Source organism: Somniosus microcephalus, chromosome 1 (genome assembly GCF_052327205.1).
Source record: "Somniosus microcephalus isolate GS21.2 chromosome 1, FLI_Smic_1.0, whole genome shotgun sequence".
NCBI lineage: Eukaryota > Metazoa > Chordata > Chondrichthyes > Squaliformes > Somniosidae > Somniosus > Somniosus microcephalus.
In genome coordinates this window covers 5,584,487-5,612,233 of record NC_140987.1, presented here as the reverse complement: position 1 = coordinate 5,612,233, position 27,747 = coordinate 5,584,487, and the positions used below count along the sequence as shown (strand labels likewise).

General features: G+C 49.6%; 1 protein-coding gene across 4 annotated transcripts in view; it reads right to left on the bottom strand.

Moving 5' to 3' along the window:
* LOC147123903 (UDP-glycosyltransferase 3A2-like) overlaps positions 1–27,747 on the bottom strand; it is a 115,946-nt gene that overhangs the window by 73,038 nt on the left and 15,161 nt on the right. For all 4 annotated transcript variants that reach the window (XM_085963991.1, XM_085963741.1, XM_085963819.1 and 1 more), the window contains exon 2: positions 12,113–12,280. In XM_085963991.1, coding sequence (XP_085820117.1) covers positions 12,113–12,206 — 94 coding nt within the window. In that variant the 5' untranslated portion in view covers positions 12,207–12,280. The remainder of the gene's footprint in view (positions 1–12,112; positions 12,281–27,747) is intronic.

The following is a 27,747-nucleotide window of genomic DNA, read 5'->3' as shown; positions in this document are numbered from 1 at the left end:
TTGGATGATCAGCCATGATCTCATTAAATGGCGGAAGAGGCCCGAGGGGCCGAATGGCCTACTCCTGCTCCTAGCTTCTATGTTTCTATGTACAAGTGTCAGGATTGTAGAACCCCCTCTCATCCCAGGGGCACCGAGGTGAAACAGGCAATGTTACCGTGATGGTGGTGTTCCGTGATGGGAAACGGGTGGCCCCAGAGGGTGGAGGAAGCTCCGAGCCCCCCTGCTCCCTGGCATTTATAGACTGTGGACGGGCAACGAGAGTTCCGCTGGCCCAGGATAATGTTGGCGCACTGTCTCAGGGGTGGGTCATTCTGCCACTGGCACCCTCCGATATTGGTCGGCAATTCCAGAGGAGAATGCCCACCCTCCCTCTGTGTTGCCGAGTCTGGAACGAACAGCATCCCCTACACCACCAGCCCCCGCCCGCAACCCGGGGCAACCGTCCCCTGCAAGACGGAATGATACAGTACAGAAACAGGCCCTTCAAGCCTGTGCCGGCCGTTTGGGATATTATACAGCTCGGGGGTCCAACTAAGAGAGAATACAGGATGGTCCGAGTTGGGTTTACAGTGTATGTCTGTAAACGCACGAAGCGTAGTAAACAAGGTAACTGAGCTAAAGGCACAAATAGCCACATGGGAATATGATGTTGTGGCAGTAACTGAGACCTGGCTCAAAAAAGGGCAGGATTGGGTATTAAATATTCCTGGTTATAAGGTGTTCAGGAAAGATAGGAAAGAAAAGATAGGAGGTGGATAGAGCGGGGGAATGGGACTGACTGGATTGCTCTAGAGAGACTCGATGGGCCGAATGGCCTCCTCCTGTGCTGTAATGACTCTATTTAACCACATGACTGAAGCCAGGGTGAAATTCAGGCAGTCCCACCCCCTCCTTGCTCAAAGGCTCCTGCCACCCTCCGTTACCTTGCCCAGGTGTGTCAACCTGGACTGTCAGATGACAGCAGGATATGCAACCGTGGAGGGCATCACACCCAAGCCCGATTCTGCCTTCTCGTCCACTCTTACTCTCTAGGGGCCACAGGGTAACGATCAACAGCAGGGACTCTCGCCAGATGCTTCAGTGTGTGTGTCTCAGTAACTCGCTGCCTTAACCAGTGGAACCTTCAGGCAGGCGATCGCCTCAATCCAAGTTATACTGACAGTGTTTACAGGGCATGGGAGTGAGGCTGGGGGGAGGAGCCACAGGAGGTCATTTCTGGGGGTAACCTTTGGTGAATTTGTTACTGACTTTTTGACTGAAGTTTGAATTTGAGAGAATCCTGGCTTCAGGAAGAGTGAAAGGAGACGGATGGGCAACTGTTTCCTGCCCGTGCAAAATTAAGGCACATGGGATTGGGGGCAAGGTATTGACTTGGATAGAGAACTGGTTGGCGGACAGAAAGCAAAGAGTTGGAATAAACGGGTCGTTTTCCGAGTGGCAGGCAGTGGCTAGTGGGGTACCGCAACGATCGGTCCTAGGACCCCAGCTGTTCACAATATATATTAATGATCTGGATGAGGGAATGGGATGTAATATCTCCAAATTTGCAGATGACACAAAGCTGGGTGGGAGGATATGCTGTGAGGAGGATGTCATGAAACTCCAGTACGATTTGGACAGGTTAGGTGATTGGGCAGAAACATGGCAAATGTACTATAATGTGGATAAATGTGAGGTTATCCACTTTGGTGAGAAAACAGGAAGGCAGATTATTATTTGAATGGCAATAGATTGGGAGAAGGGGAAGTGCAAAGAGACCTGGGTGTTCTTGTGCACCAGTCGTTGAAGGTAAGCATGCAGGTGCAGCAGGCGGTAAAGAAGGCAAATGGTATGTTGGCCTTCGTAGCAAGAGGGTTCGAGTACAGGAACAAGGATGTCTTGCTACAGTTGTACAGGGCCTTGGTGAGACCGCACCTTGAGTATTGTGCGCAGTTTTGGTCGCCTTATCTGAGGAAGGACGTTCTTGCCATGGAGGGAGTGCAGCGAAGATTCACCAGGCTGATACCTGGGATGGCAGGAATGACGTATGAGGAGAGATTGCGTCGATTGGGCTTATACTCACTGGAGTTTAGAAGATTGAGAGGGGATCTGATCAAAACCTATAAAATTCTGTCAGGCCTGGACAGACTAGATGCTGGAAGGATGTTCCCGATGGCGGGGGAGTCCAGAACCAGGGGTCATAGTCTAAGGATAAGGGGTAAGACATTTAGGACTGAAATGAGGAGGAATTTCTTCACCCAGAGAGTGGTGAACCTGTGGAATTCTCTGCCACAGAGGGCGGTGGAGGCCAGTTCATTAAATATATTCAAGAAAGAGTTGGATATATTTCTTAAGGCTAAAGGGATCAAGGGATATGGGGAGAAAGCAGGGACAGGGTACTGAATTTGGATGATCAGCCATGATCTCATTGAATGGCGGAGCAGGCTCGAAGGGCCGAATGGCCTACTCCTGCTCCTATCTTCTATGTTTCTATGTTTCTGCCCATTCAGCATGGAGCAGCAGCCAAATAATGAAGTCTGTGTGTGAGAGAGAGAGAGAGAGAGAGAGACAGAGAGAAATGGAAAGAGAGGGGGAGAGAGAGACAGAAAGTGAGACATGGAGCGAGAGAGTGAGAGATAGAGAGACAGATAGAGAGACAGATAGAGAGACAGATAGAGAGACAGATAGAGAAAAAGAGAGGGAGGCAGAGAGGGAGGCAGAGAGGGAGACAGAGAGGGAGACAGAGAGGGAGACAGTTGGATAGAGACAGATAGAGAGACAGATAGAGAGACAGATAGAGAGACAGATAGAGAAAAAGAGAGAGAGACAGAGAGAGAGAGAGACAGAGAGAGACAGAATCCCCAGCTCTCTGTGTGACGCACTCTCCCTCGGTCTTGCAGTTCTTTTCCTTTCAGGCTCCCTTTCCGCCCGCCCCCGCTCCCTGAAGGGGGAGGATTTCTCTGGCTGTTGTGAGCAGTGCAATTGTAAACCCTGTGCTCATCATATCCCTGCGACAAGGGGCACTCTCCCCTTCTGCACGTCTCATTATTCCTCCTCTTTCATTCTTCCACCAAGCCTAAGATCCTGAACATGTTCCTGACGGATTCTGGTTCACAGACTCCCCCTATATGGGCCCACACCAGCAGTGTGCCAGTGGAAGAAGCCCTGATTCTGCAGAGCCAGAAACACTGTATCCAGGGAAACCGGATAAAGCTCCAGGTCCCCAGAGACACTCTAGGCAAGAACAACATTGACAGAGAAACAGCAGCTGTGGATCGTCCTCACTCAATCTGCATCAACTCATAACACAGAACAAAATGGTTCATCTCAATTACTTGGTTATCCTTAATATATGAAAGGGATCTTCCTGGAGTCTCCGTCCCTTCCTCAGCGAGTTGTCTGGACACTGACTGGGGTCTCCATCCAGCCTCTCCTTCAGGGAGATATCTGGACACTGACTGGTGTATCTCTGTCCCTCTCTCTCAGGGAGATATCTGGACACTGACTGGTGTATCACTGTCCCTCTCAAAGTATTAACGTGGATAGAGAACTGGCTGGCGGATAGAAAACAGAGAGTTGGAATAAACGGCTCGTTTTCGGAGTGGCAGGCAGTGACCAGCGGGGTGCCGCAAGGATCTGTCCTGGGACCCCAGCTGTTCACAATATATATAAATGATCTGGATCAGGGAATTGGATGCAATATTTCCAAATTCGCTGACGACACTAAACTAGGAGGAGGGGTGGGCTCTGATGAGGATGTCAGGAGGCTACAGTGCGATTTGGACAGGTTGGGGGAATGGGCGGATACGTGGCAGATGCACTATAATGTGGATAAATGCGAGGTTATCCACTTTGGGGGTAAAAACAGGAGGGTAGATTATTATCTAAATGGCAATAGATTGGGAGATGGGGAAGTGCAGAGGGACCTGGGTGTTCTTGTGCACCAGTCACTGAAGGAGAGCATGCAGGTGCAACAGGCGATTAAGAAGGCAAATGGTATGTTGGCCTTCATATCAAGGAGGTTCGAGTATAGGAATAGGGATACCTTACTACAGCTGTACAAGGTGCTGGTGAGACCGCATCTGGAGTATTGTGTACAGTTTTGGTCGCCCCATCTGCGGAAGGATGTTCTTGCCATGGAAAGAGTGCAACGGCGATTCACCAGGCTGATACCTGGAATGGCGGGAATGACCTACGAAGAGAGATTAAATAGTTTGGGCTTGTACTCACTGGAGTTTAGAAGATTGAGAGGGGATCTCATCGAAACATATAAAATTATGGCAGGCCTGGACAGGCTGAATTCAGAGAGAATGTTTCCAATGGCCGGGGAGCACAGAACCAGGGGCCACAGTCTAAAAATAGCGGGCAAATCATTTAAAACAGAGATGAGGAAGAATTTCTTCACTCAAAGAGTGGTGAGCCTGTGGAATTCCCTGCCACAGAGGGCTGTGAAGGCTAATTCAATAAATATTTTCAAGAGAGAATTGGATATATTTCTGAAGGCTAAGGGGATTAAGGGTTACGGAGAAAAGGCGGGGACGGGGTACTGAACTGGTAAGATCAGCTATGATCTCAGACGAAGATCAGCCATGATCTCATTGAATGGCGGAGCAGGCTCGAAGGGCCGAATGGCCTACTCCTGTTCCTATCTCTATGTTTCTATGTTTCTCTCAGGGAGATATCTGGACACTGACTGGTGTATCTCTGTCCCTCTCTCTCAGGGAGATATCTGGACACTGACTGGTGTATCTCTGTCCCTCTCTCTCAGGGAGATATCTGGACACTGACTGGTGTATCTCTGTCCCTCTCTCTCAGGGAGATATCTGGACACTGACTGGTGTATCTCAGTCCCTGCCCTTCAGGGAGATATCTGGACACTGACTGGTGTATCTCTGTCCCTGCTCTTCAAGGAGATATCTGGACACTGACTGGTGTATCACTGTCCCTCTCTCTCAGGGAGATATCTGGACACTGACTGGTGTATCTCAGTCCCTGCCCTTCAGGGAGATATCTGGACACTGACTGGTGTATCTCAGTCCCTGCCCTTCAGGGAGATATCTGAACACTGACTGGTGTATCTCTGTCCCTCTCTCTCAGGGAGATATCTGGACACTGACTGGTGTATCTCAGTCCCTGCCCTTCAGGGAGATATCTGGACACTGACTGGTGTATCTCTGTCCCTGCCCTTCAGGGAGATATCTGGACACTGACTGGTGTATCTCTGTCCCTGCCCTTCAGGGAGATATCTGGACACTGACTGGTGTATCTCTGTCCCTCTCTCTCAGGGAGATATCTGGACACTGACTGGTGTATCTCTGTCCCTGCTCTTCAGGGAGATATCTGGACATTCATAGAATGATACAGCACAGAAAGAGGCCATTCGGCCCATCGTGCCTGTGCCGACTCTTCGCTAGAGCTATCCAACCAGTCCCACTCCCCCCTCCCTGCTCTTTCCCCATAAACCTGTAACTTTTTCCCCTTCAGTTATTTATCCAATTATCTTTTCAAAGTTACTATTGAATCTGCTTCCAGCAGCTTTTCATTCCAGATCACAACAACTCGCTGTGTAAAAAAAGGTTTCCTCATGTCGCCTCTGGTTCCTTTGTCAATCACCTTCAATCTGTGCCCTCTGGTTACCGACCCTTCTACCGCTGGAGACAGTTTCTCCTTATTTACTCTATCAAAATCGCTCATGATTTTGAACATCTCTATTAAATCTCTTAACCTTCTCTGCTCTAAGGAGAACAATCCCAGCTTCTCCAGTCTCTCCACAGATAAATATTGAGGCTACAAGAGCAGGTCAGAGGCTGGGTATTCTGCAGGGAGTGTCTCACCTCCTGACTCCCCAAAGCCTTTCCACCATCTACAAGGCACAAGTCAGGAGTGTGATGGAATATTCTCCACTTGCCTGGATGAGTGCAGCTCCAACAACACTCAAGGAGCTCGACACCATCCAGGATAAAGCAGCCCGCTTGATCGGCACCCCATCCACCACCTTAAACATTCACTCGCTCCACCACCGGCGCACTGTGGCTGCAGTGATGCATTTACAAGATGCACTGCAGCAACTCACCAAGCCTTCTTAGGCAGCGCCTCCCAAACCCACGACCTCTACCACCTGGAAGGACAAGGGCAGCAGATGCATGGGACCACCACCACCTCCAAGTTCCCCTCCAAGTTACACACCATCCTGACTTGGAAATATATCGGCCGTTCCTGCATCGTCGCTGGGTCAGAATCCTGGAACTCCCTCCCTAACAGCACTGTGGGAGCACCTTCACCACACGGACTGCAGCGGTTCAAGAAAGCGGCTCACCACCACCTTCTCAAGGGCAGTAAATGCTGGCCTTGCCAGTGACGCACACATCCCATGAACACATTTTTTTTTAAGGTCCCTCATCCCTGGAACCATTCTAGTAAATCTCCTCTGTACCCTCTCCAAGCCATTGACATCCTTCCTAAAATGTGATCCCCAGAATTGAACACGATACTCCAGCTGAGGCCTAACCAGTGTTTTATAAATGTATAGCATGACTTCCTTGCTTTTGTACTCTATTCCTCTATTAATAAAGCCAAGGATCCCGTATACTTTAACAGCCTTTTCAACTTGTCCTGCCACCTTCAATGATTTGTGTACATACACCCCCCAGGTCACTGTTCCAGCACCCCTTTAAAATTATACCATTTTGTTTATATTGCATCTCCTCATTCTTCCTACCAAAATATATCAATTCACACTTCTCTGCCTTAAATTTCATCGGCCGTGTATCTGCCCATTTCACCAGTTTGTCAAAATCCTCCTGAAGTCTGTTACTAACCTGTTACTTGCAGAGTGGTGAGAATGTGGAACTCGCTACCACAGGGAGTGGTTGAAGCGAATATTATAGATGCATTTAAGGGGCAGCTAGTCAAGCGTATGAGGGAGAAGGGAATAGAGGGTTATGCTGACAGATTTAGATGAGGAAAGACGGGAGGAGGCTCGAGTGGAGCATAATGGACTGGTTGGGCCGAATAGCCTGTTTCTTTGCCGTATATCCGATGCCGTATATCCGATGTAATCCCTCTCCCCTTTTGCAATCCTCCAATCCTCTGGCACAACCCCCATATCCAAGAAGGCTTGGAAGATTGTGGCCAGAGCTGCTGCTATCTCCACCCTAGCTTCCCGCAGGAGGACGCAGGGGCTGCGAAGGGATATAGATAGACTAAGTGAGTGGGCAAGAAGGTGGCAGATGGAGTATAATGTGGGGAAATGTGAGGTTATTCACTTTGGTAGGAAGGATAGAAAAACAGAATAGTTTTTAAATGATGAGAAACTATTAAATGTTGGTGTTCAGAGGGACCTGGGTGTCCTTGTACATGAAACACAAAGTTAACATGCAGGTACAGCAAGTAATAAGGAAGGCAAATGGTATGTTGGCCTTTATTGCAAGGGGATTGGAGTATAAGAGTAAGGAAGTCTTGCTACAATTGTACAGGGCCTTGGTGAGACCACACCTGGAGTACTGGGCACAGTTTTGGTCTTATCTGAGGAAGGATATACTTGCCTTGGAGGCGGTGCAACGAAGGTTCACCAGATTGATTCCTGGGATGAGAGGGCTGTCCTATGAGGAGAGATTGTGTAGAATGGGCCGATACTCTCTGGAGTTTAGGAAAATGAGAGGTGATCTCATTGAAACATATAAGATTGTGAGGGGAGTTGACAGGGTAGATGCTGAGAGTTTGTTTCCCCTGGCTGGAGAGTCTAGAACTAGGGGCACAGTCTCAGGGTAAGGGGTCGGCCATTTAGGACTGAGATGAGGAGGAATTTCTTCACTCAGAGGGTTGTGAATCTTTGGAATTCTCTGCCCCAGAGGACTGTGGAGGCTCAGTCTTTGAGTATATTCAAGGCTGAGATCGATAGATTTTTGGATTGTAGGGGAATCAAGGGATATGGAGATCGGCGGGATAGTGGAGTTGAGGTGGACGATCAGCCATGATCTTATTGAATGGTGGAGCAGGCTCGAGGGGTCATATTGCCTACTCCTGCTCCGAATTCTTATGTTCTCAGTAACCTAAGATGTATCCCATCCAGACCGGGTGACTTTACTACTTTGAGGACTGCCAACCTTTTAAGTACCTCCTCTTTATCTATTTTTATCCTCTCCAATATCATTTCTGCCTCCTCCTTTACTGCTACATTGGCAGCATCCTTTTCTCTAATGAAGACAGATGGAAAGTCCTCATTTAGTACCTCAGCCACGCCCTCTGCCTCCATAAGGTCATCTCCTCTTTGGTCACTAATCAGCCCCACCCTTCCTTTGACTACCCTTTTACTATTTATTGTTTATAGAAGACTTTTGTGTTCCCTTTTATGTTAGCCACGAATCTATTCTCATACTCTCTCTTTGCCCCTCTTATTATCTTTTCTAGATCTCCACTGTACACCAACTGGTGTCTCTCAGTCCCCTCTCTCTCAGGAGATATCTGTACACCAACTGGTGTCTCTCAGTCCCCTCTCTCTCAGGAGATATCTGTACACTGACTGGTGTCACTCAGTCACCTCTCTCTCAGGAGATATCTGTACACTGACTGGCGTCTCTCAGTCCCCTCTCTCTCAGGAAGACCTCATTACAGCCTTGGTCCAAACATGGACAAAGGAGCTGAATTCCAGAGGTGAGGTAGAGTGACTGCCCTTGACATCAAGGCAGCATTTACCGAGTGTGGCATCAAGGAGCCCCAGTAAAACTAAAGTCAATGGGAATGGGGGGGGGGGGGGAAACTCTCCACTGGCTGGAGTCATACCTAGCACAAAGGAAGATGGTTGTGGTGGTTGAAGGCTAATCATCACAACCCCAGGACATCGCTGCAGGAGTTCCTCAGGGCAGTGTTCTAGGCCCAACCATCTTCAACTGCTTCATCAAAGACCTTCCCTCCATCATAAGGTCAGAAGTGGGGATGTTCGCTGATGACTGCACAGTGTTCTACGCCAATCACAACTCCTCAGATAATGAACCAGTCCATGCCCGCATTCAGAAAGACCTGGACGACATTCAGGCTTGGGCTGATAAGTGGCAAGCAACATTCGCGCCACGCAAGTGGCAGGCAATGACTATCTCCAACGAAAGTCTAACCACCTCCCCTTGACATTCAACAGCATTACCATGGCCGATTCCCCCACCATCAACATCCTGGGGGTCATCACTGACCAGAAACGTAACTGGACCAGCGACATAGATACAAGAGCAGGTCAGAGGCTGGTTATTCTGCGGCGAGTGTCTCACCTCCCGACTTCCCAAAGCCTTTCCACCAACTACAATGCACAAGTCAGGAGATGATGGAATACTCACCATTTGCCTGGATGAGTGCAGCTCCAACAACACTCAAGAAGATCGACACCATCCAGGACAAAGCAGCTCACTTGATTGGCACCCCATCCACCACCTTCACTCCGTACCGTGGCTGCAGTGTGTACCATCTACAAGATGCACTGCAGCAACTCGCCAAGGCTTCTTCAACAGCACCTCCCAAACCCGCGACCGCTTCCACAAGGGCAACGGGCGAATGGAAATACCACAACCTCCAAGTTCCCCTCCAAGTCACACACCACCCTGACCTGGAAATATATCGCCGTTCCTTCATCGTCACTGGGTTAAAATCCTGGAACTCCGTACCTAACGGCACTGTGGGAGTACCTTCAACACCCGGACTGCAGCGGTTCAAGAAGACGGCTCACCACCACCTTCTCAAGGGCAATTAGGGATGGGCAATAAATGCTGGCAATGCCAGCGACGTCCACATTCCATGAACTAATTTTTCTAAATGTCTGTACATGACTGGTGTCTCTCAGTCCCAGATATCTGTATGCTGACTGGTGTCAACAGTCCCAGATATCTGTACACTGACTGATGTCTCTCAGTCCCAGATATCTGTACACTGACTGGTGTCTCTCAGTCCCAGATATCTGTACACTGACTGGTGTCTCTCAGTCCCAGATATCTGTACGCTGTTGGTGTCTCTCAGTCCCAGATATCTGTACACTGACTGGTGTTCCTCAGTCCCAGATATCTGTACACTGACTGATGTCTCTCAGTCCTAGATATCTGTACGCTGTTGGTGTCTCAGTCCCAGATATCTGTACACTGACTGGTGTTCCTCAGTCCCAGATATCTGTACACTGACTGATGTCTCTCAGTCCCAGATATCTGTACGCTGTTGGTGTCTCTCAGTCCCAGATATCTGTACACTGACTGATGTCTCTCAGTCCCAGATATCTGTACACTGACTGGTGTCTCTCAGTCCCAGATATCTGTACACTGACTGGTGTTCCTCAGTCCCAGATATCTGTACACTGACTGGTGTCTCTCAGTCCCAGATATCTGTACACTGACTGGTGTCTCTCAGTCCCAGATATCTGTACACTGACTGGTGTCTCTCAGTCCCAGATATCTGTACACTGACTGGTGTCTCTCAGTCCCAGATATCTGTACACTGACTGGTGTCTCTCAGTCCCAGATATCTGTACACTGACTGGTGTCTCTCAGTCCCAGATATCTGTACACTGACTGGTGTCTCTCAGTCCCAGATATCTGTACACTGACTGGTGTGATTCAGTCCCAGATATCTGTACACTGACTGGTGTTCCTCAGTCCCAGATATCTGTATGGTGTTGGTGTTTCTCAGTCCCAGATATCTGTACACTGACTGGTGTGATTCAGTCCCAGATATCTGTACACTGACTGGTGTTCCTCAGTCCCAGATATCTGTACACTGACTGGTGTTCCTCAGTCCCAGATATCTGTATGGTGTTGGTGTTTCTCAGTCCCTCTCCACGCATCACAAAACTGATTTGCATCCCATCAGCAACCGTTTTGTGGCATAAGAGACAAAATGAGTTTTCCATACCCTCGGTAACAGAAATATATCTGTGTGCCCTGGTGATCAACATTCCGAAAGTATTCAAAGGCAAGCTGGGCACGTACATTAGAAAGCCTTAGTCTATCCTTTGTGTCTGCAATTATATAAAATGAATTAATTGTGGAGTTGTTGTGTAATGTTAGTGACTATCTGTGGAAATTCCAGTCACGGTCTTAAATGAAAAATCAGACAGGCTTTGTTCGTGGACGCCATTTTAACCTTCCTGTTTCCAATCAGGTTCATTGTTTGTGTGTTTCTAACATTTGGCAGTTTTCAGCAAGCATTCATCACTTACTTGTTTTCCAGCTCTCACACTGGCAGTGACTCCTGACCAGTTAATTACAGCCCTCGGATATTTAACAGGAAAGTAATCCACTGTATAGCACACAGAATAAGAGAAACTTACAGCACAGAAGGAGGCCATTCGGCCCGTCGTGCCAGTGCCGGCTCTTTGAAGGAGCCATCGTGCTCAGTCCCACATCCCCGCTTTCTGTCTGTAACCCTGTAATTGCTCATCCTCCAGAACCCGTCCAACTCCCTTTTAAAATTATTGATGGAATCAGCTTCCATCACCTTTTCAGGTCGAGCGTTCCAGATCCCGACAACTCCCTGAGCGAAAACGCTCCTCATCTCTCCTCTCGATCTTTTGCCAATGATCTTGAACCTCTGACCTCTGGTTATTGACCCACTTGCCAGAGGGAATAGTTTCTCTCTCTCTCTCTCTATCAAATCCTCTCATCATCTAGAAAACCTCCATCAGGTCACCTCTTAACCTTCTCTGTTCCAAGGAGAACAGTCCGAACTTTTCCAACCTCGCCCCATAACTGAAGTCCCTGGTAACACCCTGGGAAACCTCCTCTGTCCCCTCTCTAAGGCCTCTACATCTTTCCTGAAGTGTGGGGCCCAGAATTGTCCACAATACTCCAACTGAGGTCTAACCAGTGATTTCTAAAGTTCTAGCAGGATCTCTTTCCTTTTATTTTCTATTCCTCTATTTATAAACCAAAGTAACCCAAATACTGCAGATGCTGGAAATCGGAAATAAAAACAAAAAGTGCTGGAAATACTCAGCAGGTCAGGCAGCGTCTGTGGAGAGAGAAACAGAGTTAATGTTTCAGCTCGATGACCCTTCGTGAATCAATTCTGTGTGAATCAAGAACGACTTGTTAAAACTGGTCAGATGGCTGTCAGCATTCTGGGCACAGTTACACATTAATTGCTTCAATCTGCAACTTACCTATCAGGGCAAGTGTCAGGATCTTGGCTGATTCTGAAGACATCAGAAGTACAAATACGAAAGCCAACAAGAAAAGTCTGCCTCTTTCCACCATGGTCCAGCTGTCAGGGCAGTTGGGTGAATGGGTCCAACTTTCACGTTTAGTTACAGAGGTTTGGGAATTTTGTGCTGCCAAGACAAGATGTACCAGATTGAGAAAGAAGACTGCGACATCACTCTAGAAAATACGACACTGAGGAGAAGCTAAGACAACAGAACACAAAAACAAAAAGAATGAACGCAGAAACACAACACTCCCACTCAACCCAACACCCAACTCCATCCCAACAACACTCCCACTCAACCCAACACCCAACTCCATCCCAACAACACTCCCACTCAACCCAACACCCAACTCCATCCCAACACTCCCACTCAACCCAACACCCAACTCCATCCCAACAACACTCCCACTCAACCCAACATCCAACCCCATCCCAACAACACTCCCACTCAACCCAACACCCAACTCCTTCCCAACAACACTCCCACTCAACCCAACACCCAACTCCATCCCAACACTCCCACTCAACCCAACACCCAACTCCATCCCAACAACACTCCCACTCAACCCAACATCCAACCCCATCCCAACAACACTCCCACTCAACCCAACACCCAACTCCATCCCAACACTCCCACTCAACCCAACACCCAACTCCATCCCAACAACACTCCCACTCAACCCAACACCCAACTCCATCCCAACACTCCCACTCAACCCAACACCCAACTCCATCCCAACAACACTCCCACTCAACCCAACACCCAACTCCATCCCAACAATACCCCCACTCAACCCAACACCCAACTCCATCCCAACAACACTCCCACTCAACCCAACACCCAACTCCATCCCAACACTCCCACTCAACCCAACACCCAACTCCATCCCAACAACACTCCCACTCAACCCAACATCCAACCCCATCCCAACAACACTCCCACTCAACCCAACACCCAACTCCATCCCAACACTCCCACTCAACCCAACACCCAACTCCATCCCAACAACACTCCCACTCAACCCAACACCCAACCCCATCCCAACAACACTCCCACTCAACCCAACACCCAACTCCATCCCAACAACTCTCCCACTCAACCCAACACCCAACTCCATCCCAACAACACTCCCACTCAACCCAACACCCAACTCCATCCCAACAACACTCCCACTCAACCCAACACCCAACTCCATCCCAACAACACTCCCACTCAACCCAACACCCAACTCCATCCCAACAACACTCCCACTCAACCCAACACCCAACTCCATCCCAACAACACTCCCACTCAACCCAACACCCAACTCCATCCCAACAACACTCCCACTCAACCCAACACCCAACTCCATCCCAACAACACTCCCACTCAACCCAACACCCAACCCCATCCCAACACTCCCACTCAACCCAACACCCAACCCCATCCCAACACTCAACCCAACACCCAACTCCATCCCAACACTCCCACTCAACCCAACACCCAACTCCATCCCAACACTCCCACTCAACCCAACACCCAACTCCATCCCAACAACACTCCCACTCAACCCAACACCCAACCCCATCCCAACACTCCCACTCAACCCAACACCCAACTCCATCCCAACAACACTCCCACTCAACCCAACACCCAACTCCATCCCAACAACACTCCCACTCAACCCAACACCCAACTCTATTCCAACAACACTCCCACTCAACCCAACACCCAACTCCATCCCAACAACACTCCCACTCAACCCAACTCCATCCCAACATCCCCACTCAACCCAACACCCAACTCCATCCCAACACCCCCACTCAACCCAACACCCAACTCCATCCCAACAACACTCCCACTCAACCCAACACCCAACTCCATCCCAACAACACTCCCACTCAACCCAACACCCAACTCTATTCCAACAACACTCCCACTCAACCCAACACCCAACTCCATCCCAACAACACTCCCACTCAACCCAACTCCATCCCAACATCCCCACTCAACCCAACACCCAACTCCATCCCAACACCCCCACTCAACCCAACACCCAACTCCATCCCAACAACACCCCCACTCAACCCAACACCCAACTCCATCCCAACAACACTCTGTGGTGATTATTCTTTATGTTTAGTAAGAAGTATTGTGATTGGTTGTTTGTTTCCTGCCTTGGAATGGAGCGATATCTTCAACCAGAACGATTCAATGCTGACCCTAATTCTGCAGGAGTGGATGATAAATGGAAACATTGGTATTGTACATTTAAAAACTTTTTGGGCGTGTTGGATCAAGAGTCTCTAAATAAGCTGAATATGCTGATCAACTACATCGCTCCGGATGTGTATAAGTACATTTTGGACTGTAAAACTTACGAAGTGGCTATTTCTACATTGGAAAAGATTTTTGTTAAACCAAAGAATGAGGTATTTGCACGGCACCTTCTATCTGCCCGTAGGCAACAGGTGGGAGAATCTTTGGATACTTATTTACAAGCACTTCGGTGCCTTAGTGTTAACTGTAATTATAAGGCCGTGACGGCTGAAGAATATAAGGAAGAATCGGTACGGGATGCTTTTATTAATGGATTACTGTCTAGATCAATTCGTCAGCGGTTGTTAGAAAATAAGACTTTGGATCTTAAAAGTGCTTTTGAGCAAGCTTCTACATTGGATGTGGCTCAGAGAAGTTCGGATTCTTATGCTCTTTTTAATCAGCCTGTGACTGTGGTTTCCGCAGTTCTGGATGAAAAGGAATTATGTGGACTTAATAGGAGTGGTTTATTAGATTCTGAAACAGTTTCTACTTCAGCGGCTGTTGCCTCTAGGATTCAGAAGTGTTATTTTTGTGGGAACGTCCAGCACCCTCGTCTGAAGTGTCCTGCTCCGGAGGCTGTGTGTAGTAAATGTGGCAAGAGAGGTCATTACGCACGTGTGTGTAAATCATCAGGTTCAATTACCTCCTCTGTGACTATTCAGCCTTTAGATAGGGCGTTTATTGCATCAATTTCTGCTGCATTTGCTCATGGCCTAAACAAAGCTATAGTTACGGCCCAAGTTAATGGGTTGGAAGTGAAGGCCCTTATAGATACGGGCAGTACCGAGAGTTTTATAAGTCTTCAGTTTGCAAAGGAGAAGCATTTGAAAATTTCGCCTGTTTCCTATCAGGTGTGTATGGCTCAGATGACTCTCACTTCACAAGTAGCTGGTTGTTGCCCTGTGAAATTGATTCTTCTAGGTAATACGTATACTGATATACGCCTATCTGTTTTGCCTAATCTCTGTGCGGATATTTTGATTGGTCATGATGTGCTTCAGTTACACGAGAGTCTCAGTCTTTCATTTGGAGGGACTAAGCCACCTTTATCTATTTGTCAATTAACCTCTTTATCCATTTCTCCATTATCACTTTTTTCCAATTTGATGCCGGATTGTAAGCCAATTGCTACCAAGTCAAGAAGGTATAGCAGTCAGGATAGAGAATTTATTAATTCTGAAGTTCAACGTCTCTTATTGGAAGGAATCATTGAACCTAGTTGTTCGCCTTGGCGGGCACAGGTAGTTGTCACGACTAACGAGAGACATAAGAAACGAATGGTGATAGACTATTCCCAAACTATTAATAGGTATACTCAATTAGATGCGTACCCTTTGCCTAAGATTGATGAGCTTATCAATAAAGTATCTCAGTATAAGGTTTTTAGCACTATTGACCTAAAGAGTGCTTATCATCAGATTCCTATTGTTAAGAAGGATCAACCATATACGGCCTTTGAGGCTGGTGGAAAGCTGTATCAGTTTTGCCGAATACCATTTGGTGTTACTAATGGTGTTGCTTGTTTTCAACGGGCAATGGATGCTTTTATAAGTGATAACTCTCTCTCTGACACCTTTTCATATTTAGATGACATCACGGTGTGTGGCAAATCAAGGGTGGAGCATGATTCTAATTTAGAAAGATTCCTTCAAGCTGCGGAAAAAGTTGGTTTAACTTTCAATAAAGAGAAGTGTACCTTTTCGACCACTGAGGTGAATCTACTGGGGTACATTATCTCGGGAAACAAGATTAAACCAGACCCAGAACGTCTGCGACCATTGATTGATTTACCTTGTCCTACTAATTCTAAGGCTTTGCAACGAGTTGTTGGACTGTTTTCTTACTACTCTAATTTGATTGCAAATTTTTCACAGAAGATCCGGCCTCTTATTCGGGTTACGACATATCCTCTATCATGGGAGGCCAGGACGTGTTTTGATAATTTTAAAAAGGATATCCTTGGAGCAGTTGTGCATTCTATTGATGAGCAGGTTCCTTTTGTGATTGAGACGGACGCTTCTGATTTTGCAATTGGGGCTACTCTGAACCAAAATGGAAGACCTGTGGCCTTTTTCTCACGTACCTTGAACAATAGTGAAAAAAGGCATTCTTCAATAGAGAAAGAGGCGTATGCAATAGTAGAAGCACTGCGTAAATGGAGACATTATTTATCGGGGCGACATTTTATGTTGGTAACTGATCAAAAGTCTGTGTCCTTTATGTTTGATGTCAAACATTTTGGAAAGATTAAGAATGATAAAATAATGAGGTGGAGGATTGAGTTGGCATGTTACCATTTTGATATAGTTTAGCGTCCGGGGAAGGATAATGTTGCTGCTGATGCTTGGTCGAGGGCTTATTGTTCTGTGATTCACGGAGATATGCTTATTAATCTTCACAATGCCTTATGCCATCCTGGGGTTACGAGGATGATACACTTCGTACGCAGTAAGAATTTGCCCTTTTCAGTTGAAGACGTCAAGCGGATGACTTCATCATGTTCTATCTGTGCTCGGTGTAAACCGAATTTCTTTAAGCCTCAACGAGCTCATCTTATAAAGGCTACTTCTCCTTTTGAACGTCGATTTCAAGGGGCCTCTTCCTTCAACTACTCAAAACCGATATATATTTACTGTTGTGGATGAGTTTTCAAGGTTCCCTTTTGCTTTTCCTTGCGCAGATGTATCAGCTGCTACAGTTATCAAATGTCTGACTCAACTTTTTGTCATCTTTGGGATGCCTGCGTATATCCATTCGGATCAGGGAAGTTCTTTTATGTCTTCCCAGTTGAAGGAATACCTTCAGAGTCGGGGAATTTCTACTAGCAGAACTACCCCGTATAATCCCCAGGGTAATGGACAGTGCGAACGATACAATGGGGTGATCTGGAAGGCAGTTATGTTGGCTTTGACATCCCGGAACCTTAAGAATACACAGTGGGAAATGGTACTGCCTGATGCCCTGCATTCCATTAGATCATTGCTTTCAACGGCTACTAATGTGACCCCCCATGAAAGGCTCTTTAAATTTCCGCGGAGATCTACTACAGGATATTCGGTACCTTCATGGCTTACTATGCAGGGACCTGTGCTGCTTCGACGCCATGTTAGATTGTCAAAATATGATCCTTTAGTGGAGGAGGTGGAGCTGTTGGAGGCAAATTCCCAATATGCTCATATTCGATTCCAAGATGGGAAAGAAAGTACCGTTTCAATTAAAGACTTGGCTCCTTGTGGTGGCCAGCCCTCTTCTGAGGATATTAACAATAGTCATGATTCAGATAATGTGGATGCTGTTACAGATACTACGAATATTTCCAATCCGACTGCAGATAATTATCCTTCTATTAGTCAGCCCTCGATGGATGTTCATGACCGTCCCAGTTTACCTCCTGATGGGATTTCTAATCCGGAAACCGTTGAAAATTGGGATATGGATAGCCTTCCTGCAGAAGATACTTCTGTGTCTCCTGGTGTGGGAGAGCAAGGAATTTCACCAAGGTTAAGAAGGTCGACACGAACAAGATATCCGGTCGACCGATTGAAAATGGACTTTTAAATTGATAGTAATGTTTTAAAATGGTTGAAATATTATATTATATTGTTTTAGTTGAGAGATACTTCATACTTATGTGCAATGTTACTATTTGTTGTTGCTCACTTAGTATTGTGTCATGTTGAATAGTTTTATTTTGTCTGTGCATAGTTTTAGTTGTAAATAATTATAAATTGTAAAGGTTATTTAGGTTGGAGTATATTTTAAAAGGAGGGGTGAATGTGGTGATTATTCTTTATGTTTACAAAGAAGTATTGTGATTGGTTGTTTGTTTCCTGCCTTGGGATATATGCTGTAATCTCATTGGTAGTTGATGTCATGTGATTTGTGGTGGCCATCTTAAATTCAGTTCTTTCCAGCCTTTAGTTGGGACTGGGTGTTGAAGATGTGCTACCGGATTTTTAAGTTAATAAAGCCAAGATTAGAAAGGCAAATCTATTCTATATTTCAATCTCCCACTGAACCCAACACCCAACTCCATCCCAACAACACTCCCACTCAACCCAACACCCAACTCCATCCCAACAACACCCCCACACAACCCAACACCCAACTCCATCCCAACAACATTCCCACTCAACCCAACACCCAACTCCATCCCAACAACACTCCCACACAACCCAACACCCAACTCCATCCCAACAACACCCCGACTCAAACCAACACCCAACTCCATCCCAACAACACTCCCACTCAACCCAACACCCAACTCCATCCCAACAACACTCCCACTCAACCCAACACCCAACTCCATCCCAACGACACCCCCACTCAACCCAACACCCAACTCCATCCCAACACTCCCACTCAACCCAACACCATCCCAACAACACTCCCACTCAACCCAACACCCAACTCCATCCCAACAACACCCCCACTCAACCCAACACCCAACTCCATCCCAACAACACTCCCACTCAACCCAACACCCAACTCCACCCCAACAACACTCCCACTCAACCCAACACCCAACTCCATCCCAACAACACTCCCACTCAACCCAACACCCAACTCCATCCCAACAACACTCCCACTCAACCCAACACCCAACTCCATCCCAACAACACCCCCACACAACCCAACACCCAACTCCATCCCAACAACATTCCCACTCAACCCAACACCCAACTCCATCCCAACAACACTCCCACACAACCCAACACCCAACTCCATCCCAACAACACCCGGACTCAACCCAACACCCAACTCCATCCCAACAACACTCCCACTCAACCCAACACCCAACTCCATCCCAACAACACTCCCACTCAACCCAACACCCAACTCCATCCCAACAACACCCCCACTCAACCCAACACCCATCTCCATCCCAACAACACTCCCACTCAACCCAACACCCAACTCCATCCCAACAACACTCCCACTCAACCCAACACCCAACTCCATCCCAACAACACCCCCACTCAACCCAACACCCAACTCCATCCCAACACTCCCACTCAACCCAACACCCAACTCCACCCCAACAACACTCCCACTCAACCCAACACCCAACTCCATCCCAACACCCCCACACAACCCAACACCCAACTCCATCCCAACAACATTCCCACTCAACCCAACACCCAACTCCATCCCAATAACACTCCCACACAACCCAACACCCAACTCCATCCCAACAACACCCCGACTCAAACCAACACCCAACTCCATCCCAACAACACTCCCACTCAACCCAACACCCAACTCCATCCCAACAACACTCCCACTCAACCCAACACCCAACTCCATCCCAACGACACCCCCACTCAACCCAACACCCAACTCCATCCCAACACTCCCACTCAACCCAACACCATCCCAACAACACTCCCACTCAACCCAACACCCAACTCCATCCCAACACCCCCACTCAACCCAACACCCAACTCCATCCCAACAACACTCCCACTCAACCCAACACCCAACTCCACCCCAACAACACTCCCACTCAACCCAACACCCAACTCCATCCCAACAACACTCGCACTCAACCCAACACCCAACTCCATCCCAACAACACTCCCACTCAACGCAACACCCAACTCCATCCCAACAACACCCCCACACAACCCAACACCCAACTCCATCCCAACAACATTCCCACTCAACCCAACACCCAACTCCATCCCAACAACACTCCCACACAACCCAACACCCAACTCCATCCCAACAACACCCCGACTCAACCCAACACCCAACTCCATCCCAACAACACTCCCACTCAACCCAACACCCAACTCCATCCCAACAACACTCCCACTCAACCCAACACCCAACTCCATCCCAACAACACCCCCACTCAACCCAACACCCAACTCCATCCCAACAACACTCCCACTCAACCCAACACCCAACTCCGTCCCAACAACACTCCCACTCAACCCAACACCCAACTCCATCCCAACACCCCCACTCAACCCAACACCCAACTCCATCCCAACAACACTCCCACTCAACCCAACACCCAACTCCACCCCAACAACACTCCCACTCAACCCAACACCCAACTCCATCCCAACAACACTCCCACTCAACCCAACACCCAACTCCATCCCAACAACATTCCCACTCAACCCAACTCCATCCCAACAACACTCCCACTCAACCCAACACCCAACTCCACCCCAACAACACTCCCACTCAACCCAACACCCAACTCCATCCCAACAACAGTCCCACTCAACCCAACACCCAACTCCATCCCAACAACACTCCCACTCAACCCAACAACCAACTCCATCCCAACAACACTCCCACTCAACCCAACACCCAACTCCATCCCAACAACACTCCCACTCAACCGAACACCCAACTCCATCCCAACAACACCCCCACTCAACCCAACACCCAACTCCATCCCAACAACACGCCCACTCAACCCAACACCCAACTCCATCCCAACAACACCCCCACTCAACCCAACACCCAACTCCATCCCAACAACACTCCCACTCAACCCAACACCCAACTCCATCCCAACAACACTCCCACTCAACCGAACACCCAACTCCATCCCAACACCCCCACTCAACCCAACACCCAACTCCATCCCAACAACACGCCCACTCAACCCAACACCCAACTCCATCCCAACAACACACCCACTCAACCCAACACCCAACTCCATCCCAACACTCCCACTCAACCCAACACCCAACTCCATCCCAACAACACTCCCACTCAACCCAACACCCAACTCCATCCCAACAACACTCCCACTCAACCCAACACCCAACTCCATCCCAACAACACTCCCACTCAACCCAACACCCAACTCCACCCCAACAACATTCCCACTCAACCCAACACCCAACTCCATCCCAACAACACTCCCACTCAACCCAACACCCAACTCCATCCCAACAACACTCCCACTCAACCCAACACCCAACTCCATCCCAACACTCCCACTCAACCCAACACCCAACTCCATCCCAACAACACTCCCACTCAACCGAACACCCAACTCCATCCCAACAACACCCCCACTCAACCCAACACCCAACTCCATCCCAACAACACTCCCACTCAACCCAACACCCAACTCCATCCCAACAACACTCCCACTCAACCGAACACCCAACTCCATCCCAACAACACCCCCACTCAACCCAACACCCAACTCCATCCCAACAACACTCCCACTCAACCCAACACCCAACTCCATCCCAACAACACTCCCACTCAACCCAACACCCAACTCCATCCCAACAACACTCCCACTCAACCCAACACCCAACTCCATCCCAACAACACCCCCACTCAACCCAACACCCAACTCCATCCCAACAACACTCCCACTCAACCCAACACCCAACTCCATCCCAACAACACTCCCACTCAACCCAACACCCAACTCCATCCCAACAACATTCCCACTCAACCCAACACCCAACTCCATCCCAACAACACTCCCACTCAACCCAACACCCAACTCCATCCCAACAACACTCCCACTCAACCGAACACCCAACTCCATCCCAACAACACTCCCACTCAACCCAACACCCAACTCCATACCAACAACACACCCACTCAACCCAACACCCAACTCCATCCCAACAACACTCCCACTCAACGCAACACCCAACTCCATCCCAACAACACTCCCACTCAACACAACACCACCTCTACAACACTCCCACTCAACCCAACACTCCCACTCAACCCAACACCCAACTCCATCCCAACAACACTCCCACTCAACCCAACACCCAACTCCATCCCAACAACACTCCCACTCAACCCAACACCATCCCAACAACACTCCCACTCAACCCAACACGCAACTCCATCCCAACAACACTCCCACTCAACCCAACACCCAACTCCATCCCAACAACACTCCCACTCAACCCAACACCACCCCCACTCAACCCAACACCCAACTCCATCCCAACAACACTCCAACTCAACCCAACACCTAACTCCATCCCAACAACACTCCCACTCAACCCAACACCCAACTCCATCCCAACAACACCCCCACTCAACCCAACACCCAATTCCATTCCAACACTCCCACTCAACCCAACACCCAACTCCATCCCAACAACACTCCCACTCAACCCAACACCCAACTCCATCCCAACAACAACCCTACTCAACCCAACACCCAACTCCATCCCAACAACACTCCCACTCAACCCAACACCCAACTCCACCCCAACAACACTCCCACTCAACCCAACACCATCCCAACAACACTCCCACTGAACCCAACACCCAACTCCATCCCAACACTCCCACTCAACCCAACACCCAACTCCATCCCAACAACACTCCCACTCAACCCAACACCATCCCAACAACACTCCCACTGAACCCAACACCCAACTCCATCCCAACAACACTCCCACTCAACCCAACACCCAACTCCATCCCAACAACACTCCCACTCAACCCAACACCCAACTCCATCCCAACAACACTCCCACTCAACCCAACACCCAACTCCATCCCAACAACACTCCCACTCAACCCAACACCCAACTCCATCCCAACAACACCCCCACTCAACCCAACACCCAACTCCATCCCAACAACACTCCGACTCAACCCAACACCCAACTCCATCCCAACAACACTCCCACTCAACCCAACACCCAACTCCATCCCAACAACACTCCCACTCAACCCAACACCCAACTCCATTCCAACAACACTCCCACTCAACCCAACACCCAACTCCATCCCAACAACACTCCACCCAACCCAACACCCAACTCCATCCCAACAACACTCCCACTCAACGCAACACCCAACTCCATCCCAACAACACTCCCACTCAACCCAACACCCAACTCCACCTCTACAACACTCCCACTCAACCCAACACCCAACTCCATCCCAACACTCCCACTCAACCCAACACCCAACTCCATCCCAACAACACTCCCACTCAACCCAACACCCAACTCCATCCCAACACCATCCCAACAACACTCCCACTCAACCCAACACGCAACTCCATCCCAACAACACTCCCACTCAACCCAACACCCAATTCCATCCCAACAACACTCCCACTCAACCCAACACCCAACTCCATCCCAACACTCCCACTCAACCCAACAACACTCCCACTCAACCCAACACCCAACTCCATCCCAACAACACACCCACTCAACCCAACACCCAACTCCACCCCAACAACACCCACACTCAACCCAACACCCAACTCCATCCCAACAACACTCCCACTCAACCCAACACCCAACTCCATCCCAACAACACTCCCACTCAACCCAACACCCAACTCCATCCCAACAACACTCCCACTCAACCCAACACACAACTCCATCCCAACACTCCCACTCAACCCAACACCCAACTCCATCCCAACAACACCCCCACACAACCCAACACCCAACTCCATCCCAACAACACTCCCACTCAACCCAACACCCAACTCCATCCCAACAACACTCCCACTCAACCCAACACCCAACTCCACCCCAACAACATTCCCACTCAACCCAACACCCAACTCCATCCCAACAACACCCCCACTCAACCCAACACCCAACTCCATCCCAACAACACTCCCACTCAACCCAACACCCAACTCCATCCCAACAACACTCCCACTCAACCCAACACCCAACTCCATCCCAACAACACTCCCACTCAACCCAACACCCAACTCCATCCCAACAACACTCCCACTCAACCCAACACCCAACTCCATCCCAACACCCCCACTCAACCCAACACCCAACTCCATCCCAACAACACTCCCACTCAACCCAACACCCAACTCCATCCCAACAACACTCCCACTCAACCCAACACCCAACTCCATCCCAACAACACTCCCACTCAACCCAACACCCAACTCCATTCCAACAACACTCCCACTCAACCCAACACCCAACTCCATCCCAACAACACTCCACCGAACCCAACACCCAACTCCATCCCAACAACACTCCCACTCAACGCAACACCCAACTCCATCCCAACAACACTCCCACTCAACCCAACACCCAACTCCACCTCTACAACACTCCCACTCAACCCAACACCCAACTCCATCCCAACACTCCCACTCAACCCAACACCCAACTCCATCCCAACAACACTCCCACTCAACCCAACACCCAACTCCATCCCAACACCATCCCAACAACACTCCCACTCAACCCAACACGCAACTCCATCCCAACAACACTCCCACTCAACCCAACACCCAATTCCATCCCAACAACACTCCCACTCAACCCAACACCCAACTCCATCCCAACACTCCCACTCAACCCAACAACACTCCCACTCAACCCAACACCCAACTCCATCCCAACAACACACCCACTCAACCCAACACCCAACTCCACCCCAACAACACCCCCACTCAACCCAACACCCAACTCCATCCCAACAACACTCCCACTCAACCCAACACCCAACTCCATCCCAACAACACTCCCACTCAACCCAACACCCAACTCCATCCCAACAACACTCCCACTCAACCCAACACCCAACTCCACCCCAACAACATTCCCACTCAACCCAACACCCAACTCCATCCCAACAACACTCCCACTCAACCCAACACCCAACTCCATCCCAACAACACTCCCACTCAACCCAACACCCAACTCCACCCCAACAACACTCCCACTCAACCCAACACCCAACTCCATCCCAACAACACTCCCACTCAACCCAACACCCAACTCCATCCCAACAACACCCCCACTCAACCCAACACCCAACTCCATCCCAACAACACCCCCACTCAACCCAACACCCAACTCCATCCCAACAACACTCCCACTCAACCCAACAGCCAACTCCATCCCAACAACACTCCCACTCAACCCAACACCCAACTCCATCCCAACAACACTCCCACTCAACCCAACACCCAACCCCATTCCAACAACACTCCCACTCAACCCAACACCCAACTCCATCCCAACAACACTCCACCCAACCCAACACCCAACTCCATCCCAACAACACTCCCACTCAACGCAACACCCAACTCCATCCCAACAACACTCCCACTCAACCCAACACCCAACTCCACCTCGACAACACTCCCACTCAACCCAACACCCAACTCCATCCCAACACTCCCACTCAACCCAACACCCAACTCCATCCCAACAACACTCCCACTCAACCCAACACCCAACTCCATCCCAACAACACTCCCACTCAACCCAACACCCAACTCCATCCCAACAACACTCCCACTCAACCCAACACCCAACTCCATCCCAACACTCCCACTCAACCCAACACTCCCACTCAACCCAACACCCAACTCCATCCCAACAACACACGCACTCAACCCAACACCCAACTCCACCCCAACAACACCCCACTCAACCCAACACCCAACTCCATCCCAACACTCCCACTCAACCCAACACCCAACTCCATCCCAACACTCCCACTCAACCCAACACCCAACTCCATCCCAACAACACCCCCACACAACCCAACACCCAACTCCATCCCAACAACACTCCCACTCAACCCAACACCCAACTCCACCCCAACAACATTCCCACTCAACCCAACACCCAACTCCATCCCAACAACACTCCCACTCAACCCAACACCCAACTCCATCCCAACAACACTCCCACTCAACCCAACACCCAACTCCACCCCAACAACACTCCCACTCAACCCAACACCCAACTCCATCCCAACAACACTCCCACTCAACCCAACACCCAACTCCATCCCAACAACACTCCCACTCAACCCAACACCCAACTCCATCCCAACACCCAACTCCATCCCAACAACATCCCCACTCAACCCAACACCCAACTCCATCCCAACACTCCCACTCAATCCAACACCCAACTCCATCCCAACACTCCCACTCAACCCAACACCCAACTCCATCCCAACAACACTCCCACTCAACCCAACACCCAACTCCATCCCAACAACACTCCCACTCAACCCAACACCCAGCTCCATCCCAACAACACCCCCACTCAACCCAACACCCAACTCCATCCCAACACTCCCACTCAACCCAACACCCAACTCCATCCCAACAACACTCCCATTCAACCCAACAGCCAAACCCACCTCAACAAAAGTAGAGAACAGCATCTCCGAGCACTTTACAGAAAGCGAGACATCAAGCAGAAGTGAAAATTGGGAGAGGGAATGCAATGGTTACGAAGGGGGTCAGCAAAGGCAAGGTTAAAGACAAAATCTTGAAGGAGGTTTCGAAAAGCCAGGAGGGTGATTGTGATGCATCGTAAGATGGGAAGGGGATCCTCGAAGATGGGGTACGGTGATAGAAAGATCATCAACTGATGACAGATCGGAGGGAGCACAGAGCTAGTAGACCAGATTTAGAGGAGCTGGTGCTGTATCCAGAAACATACAACTGGAAGAGATTGCAAAGATAGAAAGGTTCAGGGCAGGGAGGGATTTGAAAACGAGGGGGACGAAATTCCTTGGCACTTCTGCTGGATGCTCACCATAATTCTAATGGGGTTCTGCTGGAACAGGTGTAACCGTCCCCCACTACAGCCCCAGCCCTCATTCATGACCCAGCCTGTTGTCAGAGGTACTCCTCCTGGTCCTAGCAAGTACATCTCCCTGGCACCCGATGGATGTGGGGCCCACCTGGGTGTCCAGGTTGGGTTTGGGGCCTGGAACCATGAAGGTGAGGACCACAATTTCTCCACTTTTAAAATGGCCCCTTGTCACAACCAGCACCCTCACCTTTCTGTGTGTGGGGGGGGTGGGGGGAGAGGACCTGAGGGGGGGGGAGAAGACCTGAGGGGGGGGGAGAGGACCTGAGGGGGGGGGGGAGAGGACCTGAGGGTGGGGGGCGGAGAGGACGTGAGGGGGTTGGGAGAGGACCTGAGGGGGGTGGGAGAGGACCTGACGGGGGGGGGGGGAAGAGGACCTGATGCGGGGGGAGGGAAGAGGACCTGAGGGGGGGGGGGAAAGCGGACCTGAGGGGGGGGGGAAAGCGGACCTGAGGGGGGGGGTAAGAGGGGGAGAGGACCTGAGGGGGGGGGGGAGAGAGGACCTGAGCGGGGGGAGAGGGGGAGAGGACCTGAGGGGGGGTGGGAGAGGACCTGAGGGTGGGGGGGGGGGAGGACCTGAGGGTGGGGGGGGGGAGGACCTGAAGGGGGGGAGAGAGCATCAGGGAGAATTTCTACCAAAAATTCTCACAAATATGCCCTGATTTCAGAAATCTGAATGACAACCAAAAACTCCCATTCCTACTGGGA